This window comes from Leopardus geoffroyi, chromosome B4 (assembly GCF_018350155.1).
Source record: "Leopardus geoffroyi isolate Oge1 chromosome B4, O.geoffroyi_Oge1_pat1.0, whole genome shotgun sequence".
In the NCBI taxonomy this organism is placed as follows: domain Eukaryota; kingdom Metazoa; phylum Chordata; class Mammalia; order Carnivora; family Felidae; genus Leopardus; species Leopardus geoffroyi.
Window position 1 is genome coordinate 97666597 of NC_059341.1, and position 27361 is coordinate 97693957.

At 35.0% G+C, this 27361-nt stretch overlaps 1 protein-coding gene across 1 annotated transcript in view; it reads left to right on the top strand.

Annotated features, from left to right (window-relative positions):
- Nucleotides 1-24503, top strand: part of TRHDE (thyrotropin releasing hormone degrading enzyme) — a 391992-nt gene extending 367489 nt beyond the window's left edge. The window contains exons 16-19 of the mRNA XM_045466621.1: nucleotides 11917-12084; nucleotides 12604-12744; nucleotides 15361-15442; nucleotides 21169-24503. Coding sequence (XP_045322577.1) covers nucleotides 11917-12084; nucleotides 12604-12744; nucleotides 15361-15442; nucleotides 21169-21312 — 535 coding nt within the window. The 3' untranslated portion in view covers nucleotides 21313-24503. The remainder of the gene's footprint in view (nucleotides 1-11916; nucleotides 12085-12603; nucleotides 12745-15360; nucleotides 15443-21168) is intronic.
- The last annotated feature ends 2858 nt before the right edge of the window (nucleotides 24504-27361 follow it).

Sequence of the window (27361 nt, forward strand, 5' to 3'; positions counted from 1 at the left end):
TGACAGCTGACCTGAGGCCTACAGGAAAAACACACATTCCTCTGGCAAAGGGAGAAAGATGTTAAACAAAAGACACAGTGTACGAGAATGGCCTTCTTCTTCAACATTGTTTCTCAAGATTAAAATCTTGGTACTTTCCAAAAGTTTAGCTGTTTAGGCAGAGTATGTACTGACCCAAGGACACCCTTAGAAATCTTGCAATTTTTTTTTCAGTTAATCATGTTTGTTGTGTTTATATTTGCTGAGGAGAGCAAAAATCCCAGTTAATTGATTATGCACCTTCATCAAAACTTTAGGAATTCTCTCTTCTAAAATTAGAGTGTGTTACCAAACAAAAGTGTTCTGGAAAAGCTACATAGAAGAAAAATCATATATGAAATGTAGGAAGTGTGCCTGCTATCTGAATTAATACAAGTGTGAATTCCTTTGTCAAACTAGAAATCTTCTTCATAACCAGCAATCCTATCTGATTTGTCATTTGTATAAGTAGAGGTCATATATTAAGTAGTGGCTACACCTATATAGAAACAAGGGCCTTATTATCTATCTTTTCCTAAGTTTCTCTGGAATCACACTGAAAGTACCACCTCTCCTGGCCATTTGGAGAATTCAGTACGTGCTAGTTGAGTTCAGTCCATCACGGGAAAAATATTCGACTAAATGACCTACCTAATTGAGGAACTAACTAATCTAGATGTATTTTTTTAATTTACTTTTGGTGTAGCAGGAACTTTAATTGCCTCAAGAGCTAATATAACTTCATTAAGTGCGTATTTCTATTCATTTTCTTATCATCATATTTGGTTTCTAATCTAAATACATTAACGATTTTATATTCTAATATAAAATTCAGAAACAATCTTACGCTTCTTTTCTTTTTCCTGACGCTTTTGGCTTTTTCCTGACATTTAAATTAAAAAAAATATATATATATATATAATTTAAAATATATATATATATATATATATATGTATATATTACAGCCATGCGTAGAGGCAAGTAGTCAATAGTATTTTTTAAGGTATTTTAATTTTTACAAAAGCATGCTTTTGAAGGTGACTTGATTTAATTTAACTGTTTTTCTTTCCAGTATGATTGGTATTCCCCCCCATTTCTGCCAATAGTAATCTTCCTATCATGCTCATATTGTTTGCCTGATATTATACCAATTTCGGGCATAACGCTATTGAACTTTTGTGCCATCTGTCAAAAGATATGCTTATTGATCACTTATAGAATGGCTCTATTTTAACCACCTGCCTGTTTGTCACAGTACAAGTGCTAAGTGAGTATGGATTTACATGGACAACACAGGGAGCAAAGTTGATTAACTCACAGTAGTGATCATTATTATTTACTAAGCCAGAGCTGGAGCACCAACAGAAATATTTGCAGCTTCCAAAACATTTTTACTTACTCACAGAGAGTAGATTATACTAACGGATTCCGGTTCGGGTTTATTACAACTGCTACCAACCACGATAAAGAAGAAATTTCCTCTACATTTTCCAAAAATAATATAAACACTGAGAAACACTTCAGCAATAATAACAATATTCCCTTTTTATTTTTTCCCCTTGTGATTAAGACTTAGGATAGATTCCCTATATGTGATTCATTCTATCTCAAAATGAAAATGAAAATAATTCATGTTAGTCTTTCTAATGATAGTGTGATAATGCTTAGTATTGTGATAATGCTGACGAAAAATGCTTTATAAGCATTAAATATCGTTCTTTGATATATATTTGAAAATATCTAAAAGTGAGAAAGAACTTTGATGACTTGTAATTTCTTGGCCATAACAGGAAAAATAAAAGCACATGCACACACTGTCATGGGTTGAAGGGTGACCTCTAAAAGATGTGTCTAGGGGCACCTGAATGGCTCAGTTAGTTAAGCGTCTGACTCTTGATTTTGGCTAAGGTCACTATCTCACAGTTCATGAGTTTGAGCCCCACATCAGGCTCTGTGCTGGCAGTGTGGAGCCTGCTTGCGATTCTCTCTCTCCCTCTTTCTCTGCCCCTTCCCTGCCCTCTCTCTCTCTCAAGAATAAATTTTTAAAAGTTTAATAAAAGATAGGTTTAAATCCTAAATACTATCTATCAATATGACCTTATTTGGAAATAGGGTCTTTGCAGATGTAATTAAGGATTTTGCAATGAGATCACATGGATTTAGGATAAGCCCTAAGGTAGAAATTGAAGTAATTCATTTACAAGCTTGGGGATGGCTAGGATTGCTGGAGGCACAGGAAGAAGAAGGCTAGAAGAAGGCATAGAACAGATTCTGTGGAGCCTCCAGAAGAAAGTGATTCCGCTGACACGTTGGTGTTAGACTTCTGGCTATAGGAAATGTGAGAGAATACATTTCTGTTGTTTTAAGCCACTAAATTGGTGGTAATTTGTTAGGGATTATGAAAGCTCTAGTAAATGCATACACACATCTTCAGCCTCTCATATTTGAAACTTGGTTTGTAATCAACATTTTGCATTGTTATTCTTTCTTTGATGGAAAATCAAGGAATGGCACAGGGACACAGTTGAACTTTTAACTTTCCTTAACTTCTTCCTTCAGGTTTTTATCAAGAACGGGATACTGAGAAGGCACTTCTTACTCCTCACAAAATTCAGACAAAAGTACTGTCGTCAGTCTTCATCCAATTCTTTTTGTAAATGTGTAAAATACATGGGAATGGTCAGTGGTATGAAAATAGAATAATTATGTGGCGATATCCCTAAAATTCACTGCAAAAAAACCCATCTTCCTTTCTTAGGATCCCTTCTAAATATTTTGAGAGTCTCTTCTTTTTTCTTTTTCATGACTTGAGATTCTTCTTATAATTGAAATTTCAAATATAAAAAAAATTGAGTGACTTCTATTTTATCTTCATATATAAATAAATGTTACTTATTTTTTTTTCTGCAATACAGAGGGCAGGCATCCAATATACACCCTGCTTCCTTGTGTATGCAGAGTACCTGCCGGTTACATGTACATGTAAATACATACATTTCAGTTATTTCAGAAAATCAAAAAATTTGTGTCTTTTAAAATTGTTTTTAATGTTATTCATTTCTTGAGAGAGAGAGAGAGAGAGAGAGAGCACGCACAAGTGGAGGAGGGGCAGAGAGTGAGGGAGACACAGAATCTGAAACAGGCTCCAGGCTCTGAGCTGTCAGCACAGAGCCTGACACGGGGCTTGAACTCACAGACCGTGAGATCATGACCTGAGCCGAAGTCCATCGCACAACCAACTGAGCCACCCAAGCACCCCAGTTTGTGTCTTTTCAAAAGTATGTTTTTCTTATATTTATCATCTGCCAGTGCAAAATATGCCTTTTGGCCTTATTTTGTAATTTTATCATTCACTTTTGCCATTCCCCTTTCTTCCAGGACCCAGCTTATTGTTTTTTTTCCCAATAATTTTCTATTACCTTATATAACAGGAATAGATTCTTTTTAACTATTTTCAATTATCAAATTTAATTAAATTTATCCTTATTCCTTAACGCATGTGCACGCACACTTACACACACACACACATACACACACATATATGAGGTTTACCAGGGATTTCACTGCTTTTTACAGAAAGGTCAAAGTGAAGTTAAAGAACATCTAGAGTACCTAGGATTTGATACAAATAAGAATACTTCTGTATTTTTAAAAATTACAGCATTTTGTTGTTGTTGTTGTTAGTGAGTCTACCAGTTAAGCCTCTGAAAACCTACAGAATTACATGTTGGTTAGTGCGCACACACACACACACACACACAAATAGTAAATTTTACTTCTGACCGAAGTAAAAATCTACTTTTAGTTGGGGATGTTGCTAGTGAGAAAAATACATTACTTATTGCCTACCCATGACAGCTTAGTGCTTATGACTAAAAAAATTAACTAAATTGTCATAGTTGATTCTTCCCCGGGCTGGAGAATCAGCCTTGTTAACTTCAGTGACCTTGATAGTGCATTAGAAATGAAAGTAAACCACATTTGCACAAGCCCTCACATTTATAGATGTAGTATTTTGATGGATACAATAAATCTGTGTAATTTCCAACCTTTCTATGAAGAATACAAAAGACAATGAATGTTGCTATAAATTATTCCTAGGCAATAGGAGTTATTTGTCAAGGTGGAGCCCAATGTCATCCAGTGGGGTTTTTATAAACACTCAGGCATGGGTCATGATTTGAATGAGAACAGTGCTTATGGATTGCTGATGTTACTAATGTGTCATTCCCATCATTATCTCCTGTCTTCCTAGTTAATGTACTGATTCCTAATCATCATGATTCAGACAACACCATTATACACATGTAAATTTAGACTTCTTATCACAGCAGGTTTACAGTGCTATGACCATAGTTGAATGAAAGAAACTTAAAGATCACAGCTCAAGACAGAGCAGATTCTTTGAGAAGCCATGGATAATGGGCACCTGATAATCAGGAAACCATTAATCTTCTCTTTTTTTTTTTTTTTTTTTTTTTTTTTTTTGAGAGAGAGAGACAGAGAGAGAGCTGGAGAGAGAGAAAGAGAGCGAGAGAAGGAGAATCTTAAGCAGGCTCCACACCCAGCAGGGAGCCCTACTTGGGCACAATCTCACAACCCTGGGATCATGACCTGAGCTGAAATCAAGAATCACATTGAGCTGACTGAGCCACCCACACGCCCCCAATTATTTCATCTTTAACACAAGCGTCTATAAATAGGGCAATTAATCAGTCATTTCACAACTTCTACTACAATTGTGTACCTCTAAAGTTTTAAATGATGTTATGGTCTTAGAGCTATTTATATTAGCAGGCTCACTGTTTCAGAGTGAGTCATCAGAGGTATCTTATTTTTTTTTTTACTTTTGTTAGGAAGCAGTTTGATTTTTTTTGAGCTCTCATGGGTATAATTGATTCTGGATGTCATGAGGTTCTGAGTTATGAAATGTTAAATAGCAGTGTTCTAGGCTTTTCAGTAGAGTGTTTAAAATCCAGGCCAAAGAAACAGTTTAATCAAATCAGGTCGCAAATTCTCTAATTATTTGCTTTTTTCCCATTGACTTTTCTGTAGGTCTTTGTCACTGCCTATCTTTGTCATCATCGTGCTGAATTTTCTGGCCTCTCTGTACATTTCTCACTTGTGTCTTTTCTTTCTACCTTTTCTTTGATGTCTCCTTTTTATCCTCATTGTAATATTGTCTGAGCCACCTAGTTTCTTACGTTTTGTGCTTTAACAATTATATTTTAAAAAGTGGTTTTATAGCCTAAATATTTACCCTCACCAAACCTCTTCCTTCCTACCCTGTAGAAATAAGAGCTGCTTTATATATGGGACTTAAAAATTTTAAGTGTAATTTCATATATATTTTTTCAGCTTAAAAGTGAATGTCACTTTGAAAGTACATTTATTTTAGTTATAAAAGTCATTTTAAAGGAGTGCTGTTATCTTAAAATATAATCTTTTGATAAAGTCAGGATATTAACAGTTAAAATGAGCCCCCTTCAGCAATCATTTTTCCTTTCTTCAGGAAAGAACAGCATATACCTCTTTGCAAATATGCAAAATTAAAATATAAATAGGTATTGAACATTTCAGAACCCAGGAATTTTAAAAATTGTTGGTTGGCCTATTATCCACCAGGTTTATCCACTCTATCTTTTGAGGACTAAAAGGTCATGAATACTGGTTTAGCATTTCTTTTGTTATGCGTAAATTTCAACAGGAATGAACTTGCACCATGCAGACACAAGTGGGCGGAGCCCCTGAAACAGCAACCCTCGCTGCTGTGGGAAGGGTGCCAACCAACCGCGTTGCTGCCTAGTGTTCTTCCCACCCGTCATGGTCGCATACTTCACCTGGGTTCTGCTCTCCCTTTGCTAGGATTCTTGTAGAGAAGAGATGCTATGAAACAATCCTGCTTCTGGTTGCCAGGGTGTTTATACGGATTCAGTGGCACGTTTGATTGACAAGTATACCGGTCAAGTTAGGTAGGATTATTAAAAGTGTATTTTATTGTAATGCCTTAAACTTCATGTATTGTCAGTCATGTTTTTATAATTACTCATTCACTTGTAGAGAGGTTGTCTAAAAACTTTATATCTGCTTTCATTTTAGTCCTGTACTCTTTCGGGAAAGATGGAGAAAGATATTTGTTGCCACTTCGTACTACTACTTATAGTAATAAAACTGACGAGGGGGATGTCATTACCACATATTGAGACAATTTTCTATGTACCTTGCACTTGGCTATGCACAGCATTTAGATAACACTCATACTGAGCCCCTGATAGGTACTAGGCACTGTGCTGCACTGGATAAACATTATCACATTTAATTATTGTAATAACCTTGTAAAGAATTATTTTTCCCATTTTCCAAATGAGGAAACTGATGCTTAGGTGCAGAAAAGTCACATATTCTTTCTAAACAGCTTTAAGTTTTATTCAAGATAGTTTTCTCAGGAGCAGCCAAGGGACAAAGGAATGGAGATGGAATGAGAGAAGCAATAGGGACTACTGTGAACAGGATAGACCTTTGTAAACGCAGGTTATTTTTCAGTCTGATATTTTAAAGTCAGGTATTACTCAGGAAGAAGTAAAAGTGCTAGTACTTAAAAGGTCAAACAAGATTCAGAATGTTGGTGAGGAAGCCTCAACCAAAGCTATCTTTTTTTTTTTTTAATATATGAAAATTATTGTCAAATTCGTTTCCATACAACACCCAGTGCTCATCCCAAAAGGTGCCCTCCTCAATACCCATCACCCACCCTCCCCTCCCTCCCACCCCCCATCAACCCTCAGTTTGTTTTCAGTTTTTAAGAGTCTCTTATGCTTTGGCTCTCTCCCACTCTAACCTCTTTTTTTTTTTTTTTCCTTCCCCTCTCCCATGGGTTTCTGTTAAGTTTCTCAGGATCCACATAAGAGTGAAACCATATGGTATCTGTCTTTCTCTGTATGGCTTATCCAAAGCTATCTTTTAACTTTTAGATTAGGCAAGTGATTTTTCAAATGAATTAATTAAATGCAAATTAATTAAAATAAATTAAATGGTAGGCCACACTCTATATTCATGTTTGGTGCCACTGAAATAAACAGGGGCTCTTAGAGTGATTTCAGAAATTTTTTTCATTGTCTTTGAAAATAATTAAATCCACATCGCTAATGAAAAGAATCTTGTACTAACAGAGCAGGAAGGGACTTTAGAACTCTTGTACTTTAGCCTTATCAAATTAGGGTGAAAAATGAAGCCCAAAGCAATGACCTTGACTTGCCCAGTCCTAGAGGCAGTTATTGGTCCAATTAGGTCTACTGAGAACCTGCTTAGAAATAGACCCATATCATGATTAAGCATCAAAATTATATTTTAAAATAATATGTTTTTTTCCCTTTGGCAAATATAATTTCCTCTGGGAGATATTTAAGTGTACTATCAGAATTGTTTTTGCATATTATTCAACAACATTTTTCAGTATTGGAATATGTTTTACTCTAATAGTAACAGACTTGTGTCTTTACAAGTGTAATTACACATTTATTTATCATATTTTCAAAGTAATTGTAATATTTCTTAAATGGTTAAATTTGAAATATATGAATTAAGAAAAGAAAGACTAGTTATCTATAATTCCCCAACCCAAAAGCAAATATTAATAGTCTCTTGATTTTTCTTTTAGTTTTTTTTTTTTAATATTTTATTTATTCTTGAGAGAAAGAGAGACAGAGCATGAATGAGGGAGGGGCACAGCAAGAGAGGGAGACACAGAATCTGAAGCAGACTCCAGGCTCTGAGCTGTCAGCACAGAGCCCGACGTGGGGCTCGAACTCACAAGCCGTGAGATCATGACCTGAGCCGAAATTGGACGCTCAACCGACTGAGCCACCCAGGCGCCCCATTTTCTTTTAGTTTTTTTAATCTAATGTACACATTATGTTTTTTTTTAATTAAAGTTGTGGTATTATATATGTACTATACTCATCCTTAATATTTCATTATATTAAATAATTTATTTTACCATGTTATTAAATATTACTCTATAATATATTATTCTTAGTAACTATTTATATCTTAATTTAAACCAGTCCCTTATTGTTATTGTAGATATGTCCTGATGTTTAATTTTTTTTAAGTTTAGTTATGTATTTGAGAGAGAGAGAGAGAGCACACGGGAGTGCAAACTGGGGAGTGGCAGAGAGAGAGGGAGAGAGAGAATCTCAAGCAGGGCTTTGCACTGTCAGCGCAGAGCCCCATGTGGGTCTCAATCCCGGGAACCTTGAGATCATGACCTGAGCCAAATCAAGCGTAGATGCTTAACCTACTGAGCCACCCAGGTGCCCCTGATTTCTTACCTTAAAAAAACAATGTAGCAGAGAAAACTTTTAGAGCAAAATCTTTGGAAATTTTTCTAATTATTTATCTTAATTTATCAACCTACTTCACAATTTTCCATTTAATAATTAAAATTCCAGTTTACTAAGATTTAAAATACTAGTCTCATTTCACCATCATTATTTAACTCAGTAAAAAAAAAAAAAAATCTTATAAAAGTTACATGCCTCTATTTTTCCACCTACTTAATTGTTTTAACTCCTACCCCAAAGCATTTTGTTTTTGTGCGTTTGCTTTTGGCAAAGTAAAAAAGGTTAAACATATCACCAAAATACAAAATAGATTATTTCAAGGTGATACTTTTTAGGCTTTTAGAATTTTTATGCTTTCAAAACTTGTACTGTACAAATGAACTCCGTCATGATCCTGTTTAAAATGAGAATAGAAAAAAAATATGGTGTAAGTTATACTAATTAGGTAATAATTTCTGCAATGTTATATCCTAGAAAAGATAAAGACACTTTTGGCTAAGGCTTACTCCGTTCATCTCTTACAAAGGCAGCTAGAGAGACTAGGCCTGCTCCTCTCTATGTATACCACACACACAGAAAAACAAGCACAGCTTTCCTTCTCAGATAATAAAATTCCGTTAAAATATTTGCTTCTGAGGAAGCAGTTAAAAAGAAATGACTGTGGGATATTCACATGCTCATAGACAATTTCCATGATCACGAAAAGGATCCCTGTCTCCCTGCAAGCCTGGTATGAAGGAGCTCACAAAACTCATTTGTACTGCTCATAACTATGGGTTCTGTGGGGTTTTCAGCCTATGCTTTCCAAACAAATGAGCTTCTCCATTTGCTCCTAATGACTTTGGTTTATACAAAGAGATCTTAAACTGTCCCCAGAGCAATCATTTTGCTAAAATGCTATTAGAACATCTTTACAAATTTAGCAACAAAGGGGGCTTCATTAACAATGGAAATCATTGGGAACCAAGGCCCTTAGTAAATTCAAGTCTCACCAGTCTTGTTTTATCTTCAGTGATGAGTACAATAATCTTGTGAACTATACCTTGACTCCTTATCTGGTGAGTGGGTAAGGAAGATAGGGAGCCGATGCCGTGGGGAGAGATGCTGGAAAAACCAGAGCGGTATTCTGTGGTTAATCAGCTCTGTCCTTCCTCTTGGAAGGAGCCTTGTGAACCTTAAGCAATGCATATGCCTAGCAGCTGCTAATAGAGCCATTTTTTTTTCCCTGAGAGGTTGGGGATTTGCAGCTGAAACTGAGCACTGTTTTTCAATGGACCATCAACAGGGTTTAGATTATATATATAAACATATGTGTGTCTCATTTTCATAGTAATCAAATTTGATACATCTGCTGTGCATGGAAGGACAGCTGCTGGCAAGCCTGAAAGTTGACCTGCAGCTTCTGGCAGAACAAACCCAAATTATGGGGTCTTTCTCTTGGTTTGCGTCTGCAGCTTCAGATACAGAACCTGCCCCTATTCTGGGCAGCTTTGCTTTTAAAGACCTCCTTTGCGACAGACAACTTTCATTAGATTCCTTCAGGGTGATCTGTCTGTCGTTATATTCAACGCTTTATTGCTGAGTGCCCTTTTAAGATTTTTTTTCCTCCTTGCTCTGTGTATGACCAGATTGCCATACAGCAGCTCCTTAAGTACCCCGCTAGCCTATGCCTTTATAGTCACCCAGAGGCTGCATTTTAACAAGTATCACTTCAATGCTGGCTAACAGAATGGATACTTACGGTTGGAAATCCACTCTTGCCAACGTATTTCTCAAAGATGACTGATCAAACTGTGTTTTAGAAATTAATTAAAAAAGAGGTTAGAGGTGACAGTGTGGCCAGTTCAGCGCCGAGAGAATTATTGGTTGATTTAGAGAAAGACTAGGTTTCTTAACGTTCTTATTATAGTTAGTAAAGATGGGTATAATGTATCTACCATGATTACATGCGGTGGCAGTGATTTCTGAAGCTCTTTGCTGGTTTCTTCTGATGTTTGTGTTCCTTTTGGTTCTTTAAAAACAAAACAACCAAACAAAGTGCTTGCCTTCTAATGCCACAAAGAAAAAAAATCTCCAGACAGCAAGGTTAAAATAACTTTTCTCCAAACACTCCAAATGACGTGTTGAAAGAGACAGAATGATATAGTTTTAGCTATCTGGGAACAATTAATTTTGTATGATACTTCTAGCAAATCTAAACATATGGTGTCCTGATACACAATCTTCAATATTCTGATTGGAGCCCTACGTAGCTGCTTAACAGAATAAGGTTAAGCTTATCTTACTGGTAGTCATTCAGGCACTTCCTCCTGTTTTCCAAGTACTCCTTCAACCATAGCAGTGTTTTAACCATCAAGGTCCTAAATATTTATTTATTTAAAAAAAATCTTTTAGTGTTTATTTATTTATTAAATAAATTTATTTATTTTTGAAGAGGACAGAAGCAGAGCAAGAGGAGGGAAAGAACAGAGAGGGAGGGAGACACAGATACCAAAGCAGGCTCTAGGCTCTGAGCTGTCAGCACAGAGCCTGACATGGGGCTCGAACTCACAAACTGTGAGGTCATGACCTGAGCCAAAGTTGGCTGCTTAACCAACTGAGCCACCCAGGCAACCAAAGGTCCTAAATCTTTAGAAGAGATTGTTTTATCTTGCTATCCAGAGAAAACACTTCTTATTAGCCACATTCAAATTATAAGTGAGAAATGTAAATAATACATCACTGAATGTGACACAAAGCAGAAATGCATTTTTAACTTTTTGTAAATATTGGAGTGATCTATCAGAGAATTCAGTTTTTAAAATGTGAGGTATACTCTGAGACTTGAAAGAACAATATTTAGTAAAAAATAGCTATGGTAAAGTAAACATGAGCATTTACAGTTTATAAATGGCCAAGACTAATTAAATCCACTCACAGTTTCCCACTGTGAAACATTTATTTTGAAGTCAAAGTCAAAATTTAGTCTATTTTTATAGTTACTTTTATAAATGTAAGGAAAAAGAAATTTCTACTTTCTTAAAATTTACTACTTATATCTGTTTACTACCTGTATTGATAATCTTCTGGATTCCAAAACTTGAAGAGCTCTTTGAGAAAAATAATTTTAGAGAGACTTGTCTAAGAATTTAGGACAAAGTGTTTGTTTTAATCAAATCAGTCTCTTCAACCTGGGCTTTCTTGTCATTCTTGGGTCTACCAATTATGACAGCACGATCATTGGTTGATAAGTATATTACTGTTTGTGGGAATATAAAGCATCCTCTTTGCACTGTTTTTTTAAGCATTTGTGTTCTGGTTTTTGTTTAAATATAGTATCAAGAGTGGAAACAAAAATTGCATTCAAAACTACCATTACATAAAGTACGTTATTTTATTCACTCACTTGCCAATATTTTTGAATACTGTTACTATATAATATCATTCTCTTTCAGGTAGAAACTAATTAGCAAAATCATCTTTTTAAAAATTGACTGTAGTAAAGCAACATCTGTCTTTAGTTTAAATGCTATGAAGCTTTTCATTAACAGAAAACCACCATGGGTTGCTTCTTTAGAATACCACTAAATGTTAGAGACATCGTCTACTGTACGGGAGTCTCACTATTAGATGAGGATGTCTGGGAATTCATCTGGATGAAATTCCACTCTACCACAGCAGTTTCTGAGAAGAAAATATTATTGGAAGCCTTAACTTGCAGTGATGATAGGAACTTATTAAATAGGTGGGTCAATTGATTTTCTAAATCTATTTGTGTAATAAAAGTACTCTATATTAACCAACGTATTGTGAACTCGATTGTGTTTCCTTGAATATATTGTAGTTACTCTAAAATATACTTTCTACAGCTAAGGAAAACTGCCATGTTGACTTGACTAAAGCTAGTTGAATTGAAAGATATACCTCTGTTTCTACCTAAACAGGAAGACAGTGTTTCATTATAAAAGGAAGTGTTTACTATAAAGATTTTTAAAACTAAGTTTAGGTCATTAAAAGAGAATTGTGATTTTCCACCTGCAAGATTTTTTCAGAATTTAATTAAAAAGTTAATTAAAATATTACGAACTTGCTTTTCCCCCTTCTATAAACAGAAAGTTGTTCTATTGATAAATTGTGTTGGTAAAGTCTACACTGGTCTATTCTTTTGAAATATATGACAAATTAATGCATATAATTTTTTGAAGTTTTATAAAAATGCTGAAGTTATTGGGCTAAGAGTTTTCCTACAATTCTATCTTTAAAGGCTTCTGAATCTATCACTAAATTCTGAGGTGGTGTTGGATCAAGATGCAATTGATGTGATAATTCATGTCGCTCGAAATCCACATGGCCGAGACCTTGCCTGGAAGTTTTTTAGAGACAAATGGAAGATATTAAATACCAGGTAGAAATAAGAGTTCATTTGTACTTGAGTGAGTAAATTAGAGGTGATATATGAGACATAAAGACCCAAGTTTTTGTGTTAAAACCAAGGCTTAGATAATAGAATTAGATTTTAAAATAGTCAACTAATATGGGTGTTGCCACTTCTGGGAAACTCAGAATTATTTTAACAATTCTATAGCATTATTCATGTTTTGAAGATTAAAAACTGATTATATATAGAAATGTGGGACTAAAAAAGTTTAGCAGTACAGTTTTTGTGGAAACTCTGTTAAACTGTCTAAGGTTGAAGAAATATCATAAAACTTCTATATTCTGAATGTGTTGTGGAAAAAATGATTTATAAATCAGATACAATTATTATTTATATAACAAGAAAACTTTACTGCTGTAGAATTGTTTTAAGTTTCCTTTATTTTTTTTTTTGTTTTTTTTTATTGTTTGTTTGTTTTGAGAGAGAGCAAGCGAGGGTGTGCACAAGTGGGGAAGGGGTAGAGAGAGAGGGAGAGAGAGAGAGAGAGAGGGAGAGAGAGAGAGAGAGAGAGAGAGAGAGAGAGAATCCCAAGGAGGCTCCACACTCTCAGCACAGTCTGATGTGGAGCTCAATCTCACCAACCGAGAGATCATGACCTGAGCCTAATTCAAGAGTCAGAAGCTTAATTGACAGGCGCCCCTGTTTGAGTTTCCTTTAACTATAAATACCATAAACACCTGAAATGAAACCATGATTTGAATCATTGTATAGTTCTAGGTGCAGTAGAGTTCATTCCTGAGACATCTTGTTTCATGGTGAGAATTCTTCAGCCTCAATTTAAGAAAATATTTCATTATGTATTTCAATATATTGTAATGAATGTTGATTTATTACTCTGACAATCTGTATGGCATTTTAAAATTAAATTTATTAAAGGGCATGTAGATGCCACATGTTTTCAAACTTAAATGTCCTCATACAGGAAGCAGGCCTATTGTTTTCTATCTCTTAAAAATTGGTGTGTAAACTCTGTGTTTAACAAACACCTTTATCAGTTGCCCTTGTATAAATAGTTCAACTTGAATGAATGTATCCTATTAAAACACATTTTTATCTACGGATATTTCATTGTCAGAAAGCACTAATATTCCTAGAAGACACACTGACTTTTTTGTATTTGCAGCTCAGAAATTGGAATGATTGGAAGATTAGAACTTGCTTTGCTGTCATGCATACAATGTAGTGAATAATCAGACAGAAAGCGAAATTAGTATATACAAGCAGTTCACTTTAAGGAGTATCAAATATCTGCCAATACACAATTTCTTTAGGGAGTGGTTTTGTATATCAGAGTCCAGCATAGTAGATGTATAGTTTAGTCCCTACCAAAAAACATTTGGTTCTTGATATGTTTATTTTGTCTCACTGAGAGTCCCTGATCTCTAACTTAAAGATAGAAAGTTTGAGATTTCAACATACCTACAGATATGGAAGTGTTGAAAAATAGGATTTTCTTCACCCCTACTCTTCTATCAATCCTAGAACACTGGAATTCATGGAGGTACTGTCCAAGATGCTCCTTATTTCCTGCGCTAAAGATTCTCCCTGGCTTTTGTTGCCATCTACTCTAATGGTTTCAGTCACTCCCAAATCTATATCTCTTACTGAGACATTTCACCTAAGCTTCACCCTATGATAAGACAGTTGTCTGTTTGGACCTGCTGCTGAGGTGTACCTGCAAAGCTAAACCCATCATTTTCCTCCTGTCTTCATTTCCTCAGTAAATAATCCACCAATTAATCAAGCCAGACACTTGGAAAACTACATATACTCCCCACTTTTCCTTGCCATCTGTAACAATTAGGGTTAAGATATTGTCAATTTAACAAGTCCTAAAAGATAACCTGTGATAGGTATCCTTAGCACAATAGAGATCAGTAAAATGAGATACCTTTCCAACACACTGACACAAATTGTTCCTTTCTATAGGTCAAGAGTCAGGAATTTATATCTGTGGTACAAGGATTATGCAATCCAAATAACTCAATATTTTAATTTAATGCCTACATGAAGAAAATGCTAATATTTTGGGAGCATTTCAAAGAAATTTGGCTCAGTTTCTAAGCATGAAAAAGGAGAATGTCAATGTCAGTTGTAACTGACCAGACCAAAGGATCTGTGTGACATACTAATAATGCCCAAGTTTATCTTACAGTCCCGTTTCCTTTTTTGGGATTTTTGTTTCCTTATAGTAAACTAGGTTACTTTAAGTTGAAAGTTTTAAAAAATTTCTTCCTTTGTCCTTAGATTGAAAATATAATAATAATTACTAAATCTAATTTTAAGTTCTTTTTTTTTGTTGTTTTTGTTTTTGTTTACTACAATTTGGACCTCTCTAAAACACTTTGAGCCAAATCAGATGAGCATCTGATTGAGCATCTGATGGTGCCCCACAGCCATATCTCTATTCACCTCCCTGGCTAGCCAGAGAAATGACTTTGAAATGTTTAGAGATCTTAATGGCAATAAGATAACGTTAGTCAAATGGAGCCCTTGAAAAGTATTCTAAAAAAATCTTTAGAGTAATATTTCTTAAATTACTGCCTATATTAACATAAAGCCTTTTTTTTTTCATCTTTCCAGGTATGGGGAGGCATTATTTATGAATTCTAAACTCATTAGTGGAGTTACAGAATTTCTTAATACTGAAAGTGAACTCAAAGAGGTAAATATTTTAATATGAGTTCTAATGCTTTTCTTTTATAAACATATGAAGGCATACATTTACTTTATTTTTTCAACAGATTCATATCCATTTCTTTAAAACACATACACACATTCATGCTAAAGACTTTACTCAATTCATTATTTGCAAACGTATTTCTATTATATTAAACATTAAATGCCTTCGAGAAATGTTTAAATGTAATGTTTCCCAAACTGGGGGACTCTACTCCAGAAATCGTTGATCCAATCAGTTGAGGAACAACCCAGTTTAGAAATAACAAAACTATCCTGTCACAATGACTCAGTATTTAGATACAAAGGATCAAGGCTGGTGTTAAGGTACAGAACTTGGGTCTCACTGCTTTGTGGACAGGCTTATACAGGAAGTAGATGACTGGATGTGATAATAATGCTTCATGCTATCTAGTCTGTTCAATAAAATGAATTCATATGTGTGACAGAGAATGTGTCTGACAATATATCTTGAGATTAATAGCTTAAAATTCTGCTTGATATGATTACACATGAATTTCACTGATGAAAATAAACAATTTTTTAAAGGATTAGTGTCCAGTTTGGAGTGTATCTAATGTTTCCTTCCTTTTTTATCTGGTTTATTTCTTTGGAAATTTAAATCAGCTATTTTTTTTTTTTGACCATTAACTCACATTTGTAACACAGAGGGGTGGAAAATGGGGAGGAATAAATATGTAGGAGGGAGGAAAAAATATAGATACTTTGAAATGATTCAGATGAGCTGGGCTTCAACCATTTATCACTTTTTCGTCCATTGCGCAACTCCGTTGTAAAATATAGCTGAGATTTGGCATTGAAAATCATAGCTTCCTCAGCTCTCACTGACAGAACGCCTGAGGCTATGACCCAGAAATAATCATATTGAGCAGCATTTCCCCAGAAGCATCAACCCTGGCACCATCCGTAACATCTTCTAATATTGCCCAATGTTGTACGATTGTCCCCTATTCACTCACTTGGATCCCTGCAACACTAGGAGCTAAGCTAAATCTCTGATTGTAATGATTTGAAATTCAATTTTTATCCCTGCTATGTGTTCCCAACCCTAAAGGATTTGGTTTTGAAAGCTGTAGCACATGTTTTACTATATTTTTTTTTTAATAAAGGAAGCTAAATGGGAAGGACTTCTTTCATACCCATATGAAACAGAAAGAAAGAATGATTGAATGAATGATTGCTTCCAATTTTCTCTGTATTCAAAGGAAGTACTTTTAATTCCTTGATTTTATATGCAATAATTGGTGAGTGAAAGATTCATTTACTCACAACCTGAGAAGTCGAACACAGAAGTGAAAAATCTCTTCCACCCTTTCCTTCCCCTAGTCCTTCTCTGTTTTTGCTCCCTTCCTTCTCCTGTCTTCTCTCCTGTCTTTGCCTTTGCCCCTTTCTTGCAGGCTTTCACCTGTTCCCTCTCCCACTTCTTCCTCAAACTGTCTTTCATACTTCCCTTGCTTCAGTAATACCCAGGCCATGAAAAAATATCTTTTTTTTAAGCTTATTTATTTTGAGAGAGAGAGAGAGAGAGAGCAGGATAAGGGCAGAGAGAGAGAGAGAGAGAGAGAGAGAGAGAGAGAAAGAATCCCAAGCAGGCTCCATGCTGTTAGCACAGAGCCTGACACAAAGCTTGAACCCACAAACCATAAGATCATGACCTGAGCCAAAAATCAAGGGTCAGTCACTTAACCCACTGAGCCACCCACGTACTCTGAGAAAACATCTTTTAAATGGATATCAATTTGGGGCTCCTGGGTGGCTCAGTTGGTTGGGCATCTGACTTCAGTTCAGGTCATGATCTCATGGTTTGGGATTATGAGCCCCGCATCAGGCACTGTGCTGACAGCTCAGAGCCTGGAACCTGCTTCAGATTCTGTGTCTCCCTCTCTCTCTGCCCCTCCCCCACTCATGTGCTCACTCTCTCTCTCTCTCTCTCTCAAAAATAGAAAACATTAAAAAATTTAATAAAAAATAAATGGATATTAATTTGATGTTATCATATGCCGACCACTTTGTTTTATTTATTTCACACATGGATTTCATATTTTTCCACTTGATTTAATTGCTATTTGAAATGTCCCAAGAAACCCCTATAATGAAAGGTGCAGTTTCAAAACTGAAACTAAATTGTGGCTTTTATTCCATTATCCAGCAAGCAGTTAACTTCACAATACTGTCCGTGGCATAAGCAACGAATCCCTTCACCATCTAGCTACTTGTGCTGACTTTCTAGTTGGACAACTGCTGCCTGAGGCTTTTCCAGAGTTTCATTATCTAATCATTGTATTTAAGATTGGGGACCACTGTTGTTGAGTGGTATGGGGGTTTACTTTGTATTGTTAATAAACCCCTTTCATTAAAATAAAAGGGGTTAGGAAATTCCAGACTCATCCTCTCATAACCAATGAGCCTCAGAAACAGAAAACCCAATATGCTCCCTTTGGATAGGGTATATTCTTATTTTCAAGAGTATCTAGATCAAAAGGGAATCAGCATCTTTATGAATTCTGAAAATTCAGTTGAGATTTTAATGATCCCCATCAGCCTTAGGGGCATTCAGTAAAGAAATGTGTATTGTTCTGAACTCCCTTCCCCAAAACTGCATTCTCGTACCTGACACTGGCAATTTCCTTCTAATTACATGGCTCCAGCAATTTGAACAATATTTCTCCATGAAACGGTGTGTTATTTCCTTAATTTTAAACTAATGGAAGTACAACCTGAGGGAGCCACGGAGGCCCTTGACAGTTTTTCATACTAATGTCTGTTAAGCAATTCTCTCCAGCACTCGTTTTTCTGCCTTTTTGAACCTAATCTACAACACGGCTGGGGAAGAACATAGATCCTGTGCATCACAGACACCCCACTTACAGTTTTAATGTTGAAAATATGAACCTCGGGGCGCCTGGGTGGCGCAGTCGGTTAAGCGGCCGACTTCAGCCAGGTCACGATCTCGCGGTCCGTGAGTTCGAGCCCCGCGTCGGGCTCTGGGCTGATGGCTCAGAGCCTGGAGCCTGTTTCCGATTCTGTGTCTCCCTCTCTCTCTGCCCCTCCCCCGTTCATGCTCTGTCTCTCTCTGTCCCAAAAATAAATAAACGTTGAAAAAAAAAAAGAAAATATGAACCTCATAATAGGGCAATAGCTACTTCAATTCATTTATATAGTCACTGAGAGTATATTATGTTGTGTAATTTACTCTCCAAATAATTTATTTTGTGATGCTTAGGGTCTAGGTTACCCTAAAATAAGAGTTTTTTTTTTTAATATTAAAATGTTTTCTAATAGAGAAATTAACAAACATGTCTAGAAATTTTAGGCTAAGAACGGGAAGCACAAACAACACTGACATCTTACTAAATGCTATTTTATAAAAATGTCTAAACTTGCAACATTTTCAAATAAAAGCACAAGATGGCATAAATATTTAGGAAACACAACAATAAAAGCTAATAACAGCAGAAAATCTACCAAAGAGCTGCAGAAAGAAGCAAACTGGAATGCCAAGTGCCTTCCATCTACCCCAGGCCCTATAAAGTCAGGCAGGAGTCTGGAAGGTGCTATCATCACACCCCAGGTCCGGTTAGATGGCTGTTCTCACCATGCATTTGTCAGAAAGGCTGTGGAAGAATATGGGTATGAGATCAATTTATGCCAGCTATGGAGAGTTGGGCCTTATGTGTTCTGATGAATAAGCTACTCCTAAGATTCAGATGAGTTACCTCAGGCTCTCTGAGCTCATGAAGGAAGTTATTTAGTGCACTTAAATAGTGATTTAGGAAATGAATCCCTGGGGACCCACCACTTAACATTTTTTTATTGATAGTTCTTTTGCAGGGTAATCTGACCTACTCTTTGTGTCAATAACTCATTCATATTCAAACCCATAGTTTGTCTTTGAGGAGGACTTAAGAGTTTTACTTCATGTGTTCAGGCTGTCTTGCCGTCTATTTCATCAAGGGGCCAAGAGCATGTTCCACAGAATCAAAGTTGCCAAAGGGTCATTTACCATTATCTGGCATATTTAGTACTGCCTAGGAAAGTATGTAATAGCACAGAATGTATTTCAAGAGGAGTAGATATAATTTTTTTTCCTGATTGACATATACTACGTAAATAATACCACTGTAATATACATATGTAATATGCATGGCAATATACATATTTTTATAATAAAATATAATTCAAAACAGACCATGATGTACTATTTGTTGCTTTAGAAATATGGACTGAATGAGTCCAAACATATCAATACAAATGAATTATTGGATTAATCAGTTAAAGTTTAAAAATATGATTCAAATGTTTCTATTCAACTTCCTTTGAAGATATGTGTGAGCATGTTACAGGCATATATATATATATATATATAGAAGATATTCAATGAATTCCAATGTCTTCCCTTCTTCTGCTTAGTATGTGTAAATTTGGTAAAATGTCAAATCAGTTTTAAGGGTAGCATCAACAAATCTTTGTTATATGTTGGATATTTTACATGTTGGTTATAAAAGCATAGTGATTGTGAAGTCTTATAAAGGACATAGCTCTGAGATATGGCTACCTACTGCTAATGCTGCAGGGGCACAAGGCTTTGTAGGAAAGTAGAGGATAAACTTTGAGAAAACCCATCGTATCATGTAATCAAAGTAATGCTGTCATAAACAAACCAAACTACCAGCGAACCAATTTCTAGATTAACTCAGAAAGATATTAAAAAGTCCATTTTAATTGCATCCTCCCCACCCCATATCTCCCTGTCCCTGAGTCAATCTTGATGCACTACATTTCCCTCCTGGCATATCTTCCATGTGGCACCCACCATGTGATGAATCACACCCCACACTAATTACACCACATAATGTTTCTGTGCTGCAAGTTGATTTTTCACATTCGCCTATTAGCATTGCGATTGTTGGTTGGTTGCCAGTTTTTTAAGATATATCAAACAGAAAGAAACACTGCTAGTATTTAATCTTGAAATAAAATCCCTAAACATCCCCAGAATATGTGAACTCTCTAGAGAAAATCTTTCCATAAAAAGAATAACAATGCATTTCAAAATTATAACATTTTAATTAAATGCTCGACGTCTCTAGCTAAATGAGTCTGCATTCTTGCTTCATTCCTTCTAAGTTGAGTTACTCAGGTGATTGCAATGTCATTAACCATCCAGTTACCATATAGCATCATTAGTTTTTTCCACTAGCTGATAACTGGTAATCCCTTGCCACCAAAGATAATGTCAAGCCTTTATACTGTTTATTTCGGGAAGATAAGGACTAGTTTTATCTCTACCAACAAAGAGTGAACTTTAACCCTCATATTCAGTTTTTAAGGCTATTTTGTACCTTGGATATGATTCATAATTAAAACTAGCCTTTGCCACCATCCCCTCAACATATATGAAAATATAAACACATCTCTTTTAATATTTGTCTATGAAACAAGAAGCTGAATTCGGAGCTCTTTGAACTGTAATGTCCACTCTTTTTTCCTTCCAGTTCCGAAAGAAACTACCTCACACCTAATGGATGCAATTTCTTATATTTCATTTTGTTAGTAAGATTGCTTCACATATTATATAGGCCTTCTGTAGGGGTGGTGGCACTTTGTTCCACATACAATCTTGTTTATATATGTTGGCCATGAGTTTCTCTGAGACATGCATTTTTACTACTCTAAAATGTGTCTTTTCAGCTGAAGAACTTCATGAAGAATTATGATGGAGTAGCTGCTGCCTCTTTCTTGAGAGCTGTGGAGACCGTTGAAGCCAATGTGCGCTGGAAAATGCTCTATCAGGATGAGCTCTTCCAGTGGTTGGGAAAAGCTCTGAGACACTAATAGCTCTATTATAAACAATTCAACTCAGAATTTTGGGAGAAAACTGCTTTATATGGAATGAGGAAAATGTGCTATGTGGAAAGTGGCCAGATTTTCGGTGTTAACGTGTGGGAGGACTTTTTTTTTTAATTTTTGGTTTTGGGGGATTTTTTGTTTCATTCATTCTGTTTTGTTTCTCTACTGGGTGTTCTTCTCTAAAGAAACTCTTGCAAGTGAAACTAGCCATGATTGCTTCAGCTGTACATTCCTTGCTGTACAGGACCAAATATGATAGTGGTGCATGTTGATGTTACAGTCAGTTTGGAAAAACATATTCAGAATATTTTGTGCATGGTCGTGTGGTCCTGCCTGTGTTCAGCATGCTTATTTAAAATGTCCAATGTTGTACGTGAATATCTGTTACATCCAGGATGGGCATTATACAAAAGCACAAAGATTACCTATGACAATCAGTGTTGCGATGAAAGAAAAACTAAAAAGGAATTATATTCTTAGTCCTGGGCGATGTGAGAGGTAAAACAGCCCTTGAAGTGATCAGTGTCACTTATTTCAGCACTTGGATTGTCTTGCAATGATTCCTGTGTTACTAACTCATTTTCTTCGAGTTAAAGCTGTGTATACGTTTAAAAAGGCATATAGATAGTGTATGCATATGTATATGTACATAGGGAAACCCTGTATGTATATAGTATGTTGCACACTGCACTTGTGCAAAGGATCTCTTCAAAGAAACTTTATCTCTTTTTATAAACTTATGCAAACTTTGAAAAAGCTTAAAGGAATTTATCTCAACGCTATTCTTCATGACAATTTCCTGACTAAATTTCTCAACTGTTATAGATTTTTTCATCTACTTCCTGAACAGTGGTCTATTCTACGTGAAAATGAATTCAAACAAAATTTATGTATAAACACTCTTCTAATTCTCTAAAGTGGCAGCCTCGTATCCTAAATATGGATTCTGTCATCATTTTGGTCAAACTTCCCATTGCATCAAACAATTGTGCACACTTAAGAATTCTCAGCGCTGAGAAGGTGTTTCTTTTCCATCTTGTTTGTTTTTCCATCTCATGTTAGGTGGTCCAGAGGGTTGAAAATTCTCTCTTGTGTGTTGGTCTTTGTGTCTGTGTCGATCTGATCCTCCATTAAGTGACCGTACCTCAAGTACGTCTGATACCATTTAATGACCTTTGATGCCAGTTGTGCCGTCCGTTCCAATGAAAGTTACTTTCCTTGAGCAAAGCTCTTCCTTTGCCATTGACAGCTGTCTTCCGCCAAGGAATTTTAAGTAGCCCTTCTCATGGCTGTGTGTTAACACAAGTGCTTATTTTAAATGGCATTCTCACCCAGTAGGCCAGCTCTCCAAACGTTGCTTAGATGCTCCAAAATGAACATATTTTAAGTTTGCCGTTATAAAATACCAGCACAACTACTGGACCTAAGCTAAAAGTTTGTGGACCGCTTTCTATTTTCCTGAGGTTCTCCACTCTTCCATGTCTCCTTGCAAATTATTGAGAAAGATCTATTCTAATCGTCACTGAACACTGGGAAAAAAAAATAGGTGTTTTAAAACCAGAGTCATAGATTTATTTTGAGTTTAATAAAAAGTAGCAATTTCCTAATCCATTGAACAAGTATCACCTAAAATTGAATTTTATCTTTTTTGCAATTAATATCTATTACTCATACCTAAATTTTTCAGCACTTCATTCAATTAAAACACGTGAATTTTAAATACACTATGTGGATTTAATGAGACATAGTAATACTTAGCATTAAATCTAAAAGTCGTCCCACCTATCAGAAGTCATGTAATTTAACTAGTACTTACACATATGTAAACTCCATAAGAGACAAGTTCTGGACATAACAACAATAAATATCACACTGCCGTAAGGGTCCAAAACATGTACTGTATGAGCATTGGATTCATGTAATAGAGATAAATAGATAAAAAATTAGAGGTAGATGTCTTATTTTGTGTCATGAATTACTGAAAATTCTTAGTTGTGACATTCTTTTGAGCGAAATCATATTTCCAGATTTGAGTTAGAAAGGCTTTTATAGTTCTTTTTCCTCCCCACTGTTAATAATCTCAATCCTCTTTCAGTATTTTAGTGGCCTTGAACAACTGGTTTAGCTACAATGTCAAATCCTAAATGTGTAAATTATGTGCAATGTTCAATACCTCATAGAATGTTTGTTAAACGGTATAATAGTATCAATGGCATTGAGATGGGATTTCTGTTCTACATATTTTTCAATAATTTGTCCTTTCCAATGTTGAAGATTATATCAGGCTTTAACGTTTTTTAGTTGTTTAAATAAGTAATATTTTCAAAATAATAAAATGACCAATGATATCTCTTGGAATATTCTGTAAAATGTAGTTATAAAATTCTATTTTCTACATAGAGTTTTTATCTTTTTTCTCTTCTTTGTATGCTTTACAAATCCTATATATGCATGAAATAACAAATTGTTGAGAGTGTTCAGTACTTAGGCTTACCACATTACTGTGCCAATATATGTACCACAGCAAAATTTGGTTCCAATTAGACAGGACTAAACTATTTACCATACTGAATATTAAATATCACTAAGTAACTTGTAAATAAAAACTTTTCCCCATTTTTACACATTTTTCCTTAAGATTTTCTTAAAATCTTTAAGATGAAAAAAAAAAAGTAGAGAAGCACAACCTTTAAGGTTACTATCTACAATTGTAGGCTTATTCCTGAGTTTCAATAACCAGATTTTAACTACAGTTTAAACTGACTTTGGTTTATATTACCTCTAAGATAATTTATATTATAGGACTGGGCTTTTTGTGGCAGTACTGTTTACAAATATAACTTTAATATCTTACAAGCTTATTCAGATTAGAATGTATTTATAAATTGAATTTCATTTTCAAAGAGTTTTACACATGCTGTTTAATTTGGCTCCTTTCAAAAACATAACTTATGTTAGCCCTGATAGTCTGATGAGAAAACTGAGGTTCAGAGTAGAAATGTGAACCATTTAAAATGATACAGTTGTTATTTGGGGAACAGGCACAGTAACCTTGGGCTTTCAGTGAAACCTTCCTACCACTAAACTAGAAAGGCATTTTTCAAATACTTCTATCCGTTGCATTAGCTGGAGATTTTCCTAATACCAGAAGCAGCATTAAAATATGTGACGAAATATGTCTACAGTAATTATATTATTTTTCAAAGTCTGTGTTTCTAATTTGCATGATTCAAACAACTGGATGAAATGTTCATCAGCAATTCACTTTAGTCCATACAAACAGCCCAGTATTGTTACAAAAATATAGTTCATTGATTATAGTTTCCTTTTATTATCTTTCAGTGACTACTGTTTAAATATGACTTTAAGATGGTGATAATTTGCTTTATTTTTACACATATTTCTCTGAAAGACTCTATCTGTAGTAACAGATGGTCAGACCACAGATAAAATGGTTTCCATCTAAATCAGTGAAAATAATATTCGGTAAAATGTTTATAAATCTATGCAGACTAAATTGTGAAAAAACAGTGTTTGTGCCACTGCAGTCCTGGATTAGATGCAGAAAAGGAATTCCTAAAGAAGTTTACAATGATATATTTAATTAAAATCTACTGACTATTAGAATTTTAAGGATTTTTTTTTCTAAGAAATTGAAGACCTAAAATACCTCCATTATTCTCAGGATGACCATGAGGTAACCACATATACATGTTAAAGGAGTAGTAAAAGTTTATAGAATGAGAAATTAAGATTCCTACACCTGTTTTGTTTTCTTTTTTTACTTGAGGTCATGGCCGGGTTGTTATCATTTGACACTGCTAATTATATAGGACAAAATTCAATTTAATTAAATATTTATTGAACACATTTTATTTCACAAAGCACTTTGTGAAGGGAAAGGAGGGAAGAGCAGAATTCACATTACAATAAATGAAACAAACATAAATCATGAACCAATCAGAATAAGAGCAAACATGGAACATACTTACATTCTATCAAAGAAAAACTAAATTATTTTTAGATATAGATAATGCAAGTATTTTTGTACACTAGTTTTCAAAACTTTTAGGGTACTTCTCAATGTTTGGTTTCACAGCACTTAGTTGTGTTTTACAGAAAATGTGTAATGTTTAGAAAATATAATAACACTACATGGTTTAAACTTTATAATTAGGATATAAATTGGGATAGAATTTATCTTTAAGAAAAGTTTCTGAGCAATTTAATAATATCAGTAGGTTACAGGAAGAATGTTTACCCTAGAAAAGTAGTTCAAGTTTTTAAAAATGCTTTTAGCATACTATTGGTATATTCACAATGTGTTAATTTTAAGTTAATCATATAGTCTTGAAAGCAGGTTCAACAATTCTTATCAGAGGCAATAATATATTTGTTCAAATTCGTATGTGGGAACTTTTGAGTACAGAAATGTTCTTATAAAATATTCTAGAATTTTAAATTTTAGTTTAATACGAGTAACCTTTAGTTCTATTGCTTTGAAGTAATAAGGAATTTTTATTAAAATATTTCGTTTATTGTAGTTTCTATTCAGGAAAATACTAACAAAAGGGAACTCCAGAGGCTTTTATTTTCAATTTTATTTTATAAAATTTTATTTCAAAGTTTAAAAAATTTTTAAAAAGTCTTAAGTATTAAGAATAAGCAGTTGGTGAAAATATGTTCTAATTTTAAGTATAATGCATATGTGTAAATATATGCATTTTGTTTTATTTATTTATTTATTTATTTATTTATTTATTTATTTATTTATAGAAGGGGAGGGGAGAGGAGCATAGGGAGAGAGAGAATCTCAAGCAGGCTTCACGCTCAGGACAGAGCCCACCACGGGGCTTGATTCCACAACCATGGGACCACAACCTGACCCGAAACAAGATTCAGATGCTCAACTGGCTGAGCCACTCAAGCGCCCCTGCATTTTATTTTTAAAATAAGTTTTTCACAAATGGCCCTGTTAGCAGGCAGTATGGTTTTATTCAGATTTTGGAAACATAGTACATTAAGGGATTTTGTTTTGAATATTTAGTAATTTAAGGATAGGACATTGAAGATGCCTACCTTTTGCACATTCCCAGTTCATGTACTCATGCACTAAGAAAAAAGGAAAATCCAATCTTTTATTTTTTCTGAATTTTTTGTGTGCTATATTAATGTTATTAATGTTAAATAAGGAAAAATATAGGAAAAGAACAAAAATTTGAGTGTCTATGAAATGCCAGGCACCTTATAGACATCATCTCATCTAAACTGAAATACCATTAGTTCCAACTTATCAATGGGGAGACGGTTAAGGGTTGGGATCAGTTTATATAACTGGTGATAGGTATTAGCTGGGATTCAAAACCCTGCAAACCAAGCCTTACATGGCTCAAATCAGTCATTAATCTGCCTCCTACATGCATGGAAACATAATGATTATCCATATAGACCAGTCTCTATAGACAATTTGAATACTGCTTACTTTTTCATTGTCATTGACTAAATTGAGAAAAAAAATGTTAATTAATGCATTCTGGGTTGACACTCGTTTCTTAACAAAGTTACTTCATTTGGCCTATAAGAGTTTTCATCAAAATACTTTACATTAGTGTGTTGCATAGTGGGTTTTTTTTTTTTTTTTAATTTATTTTGAGAGGGGTGGGGGCATGAGTTGGGTAGGGGCAGAGACAGAGAGAGAGAAAATCCCAAGCAGGCTTTATGCTGTCAGTACAGAACGTGACCCTGGATTCAATCTCAGGAACCATGAGATCATGACCCAAGCTGGAACCAAGAGTCAGACGCTTAACTGACTGACCCACCTAGGCGCCCGGGGTTTTAAGCTATAACAGATAATTAGATAATGCAAACAACGATCCTTGAAAAATAAGTACAAAGGGAGGATGGATTGAAAAGCTCTTTACCAGTGGACCGAAAGATCAGGTTAAACCTCTGTCCTGCTTGTAGAGGTGACCTATTAGTCTAGCCAGGAGTCTTTGCTTAGTGATCAGGGAACTATTTCTCTCTTTCTGCCTGG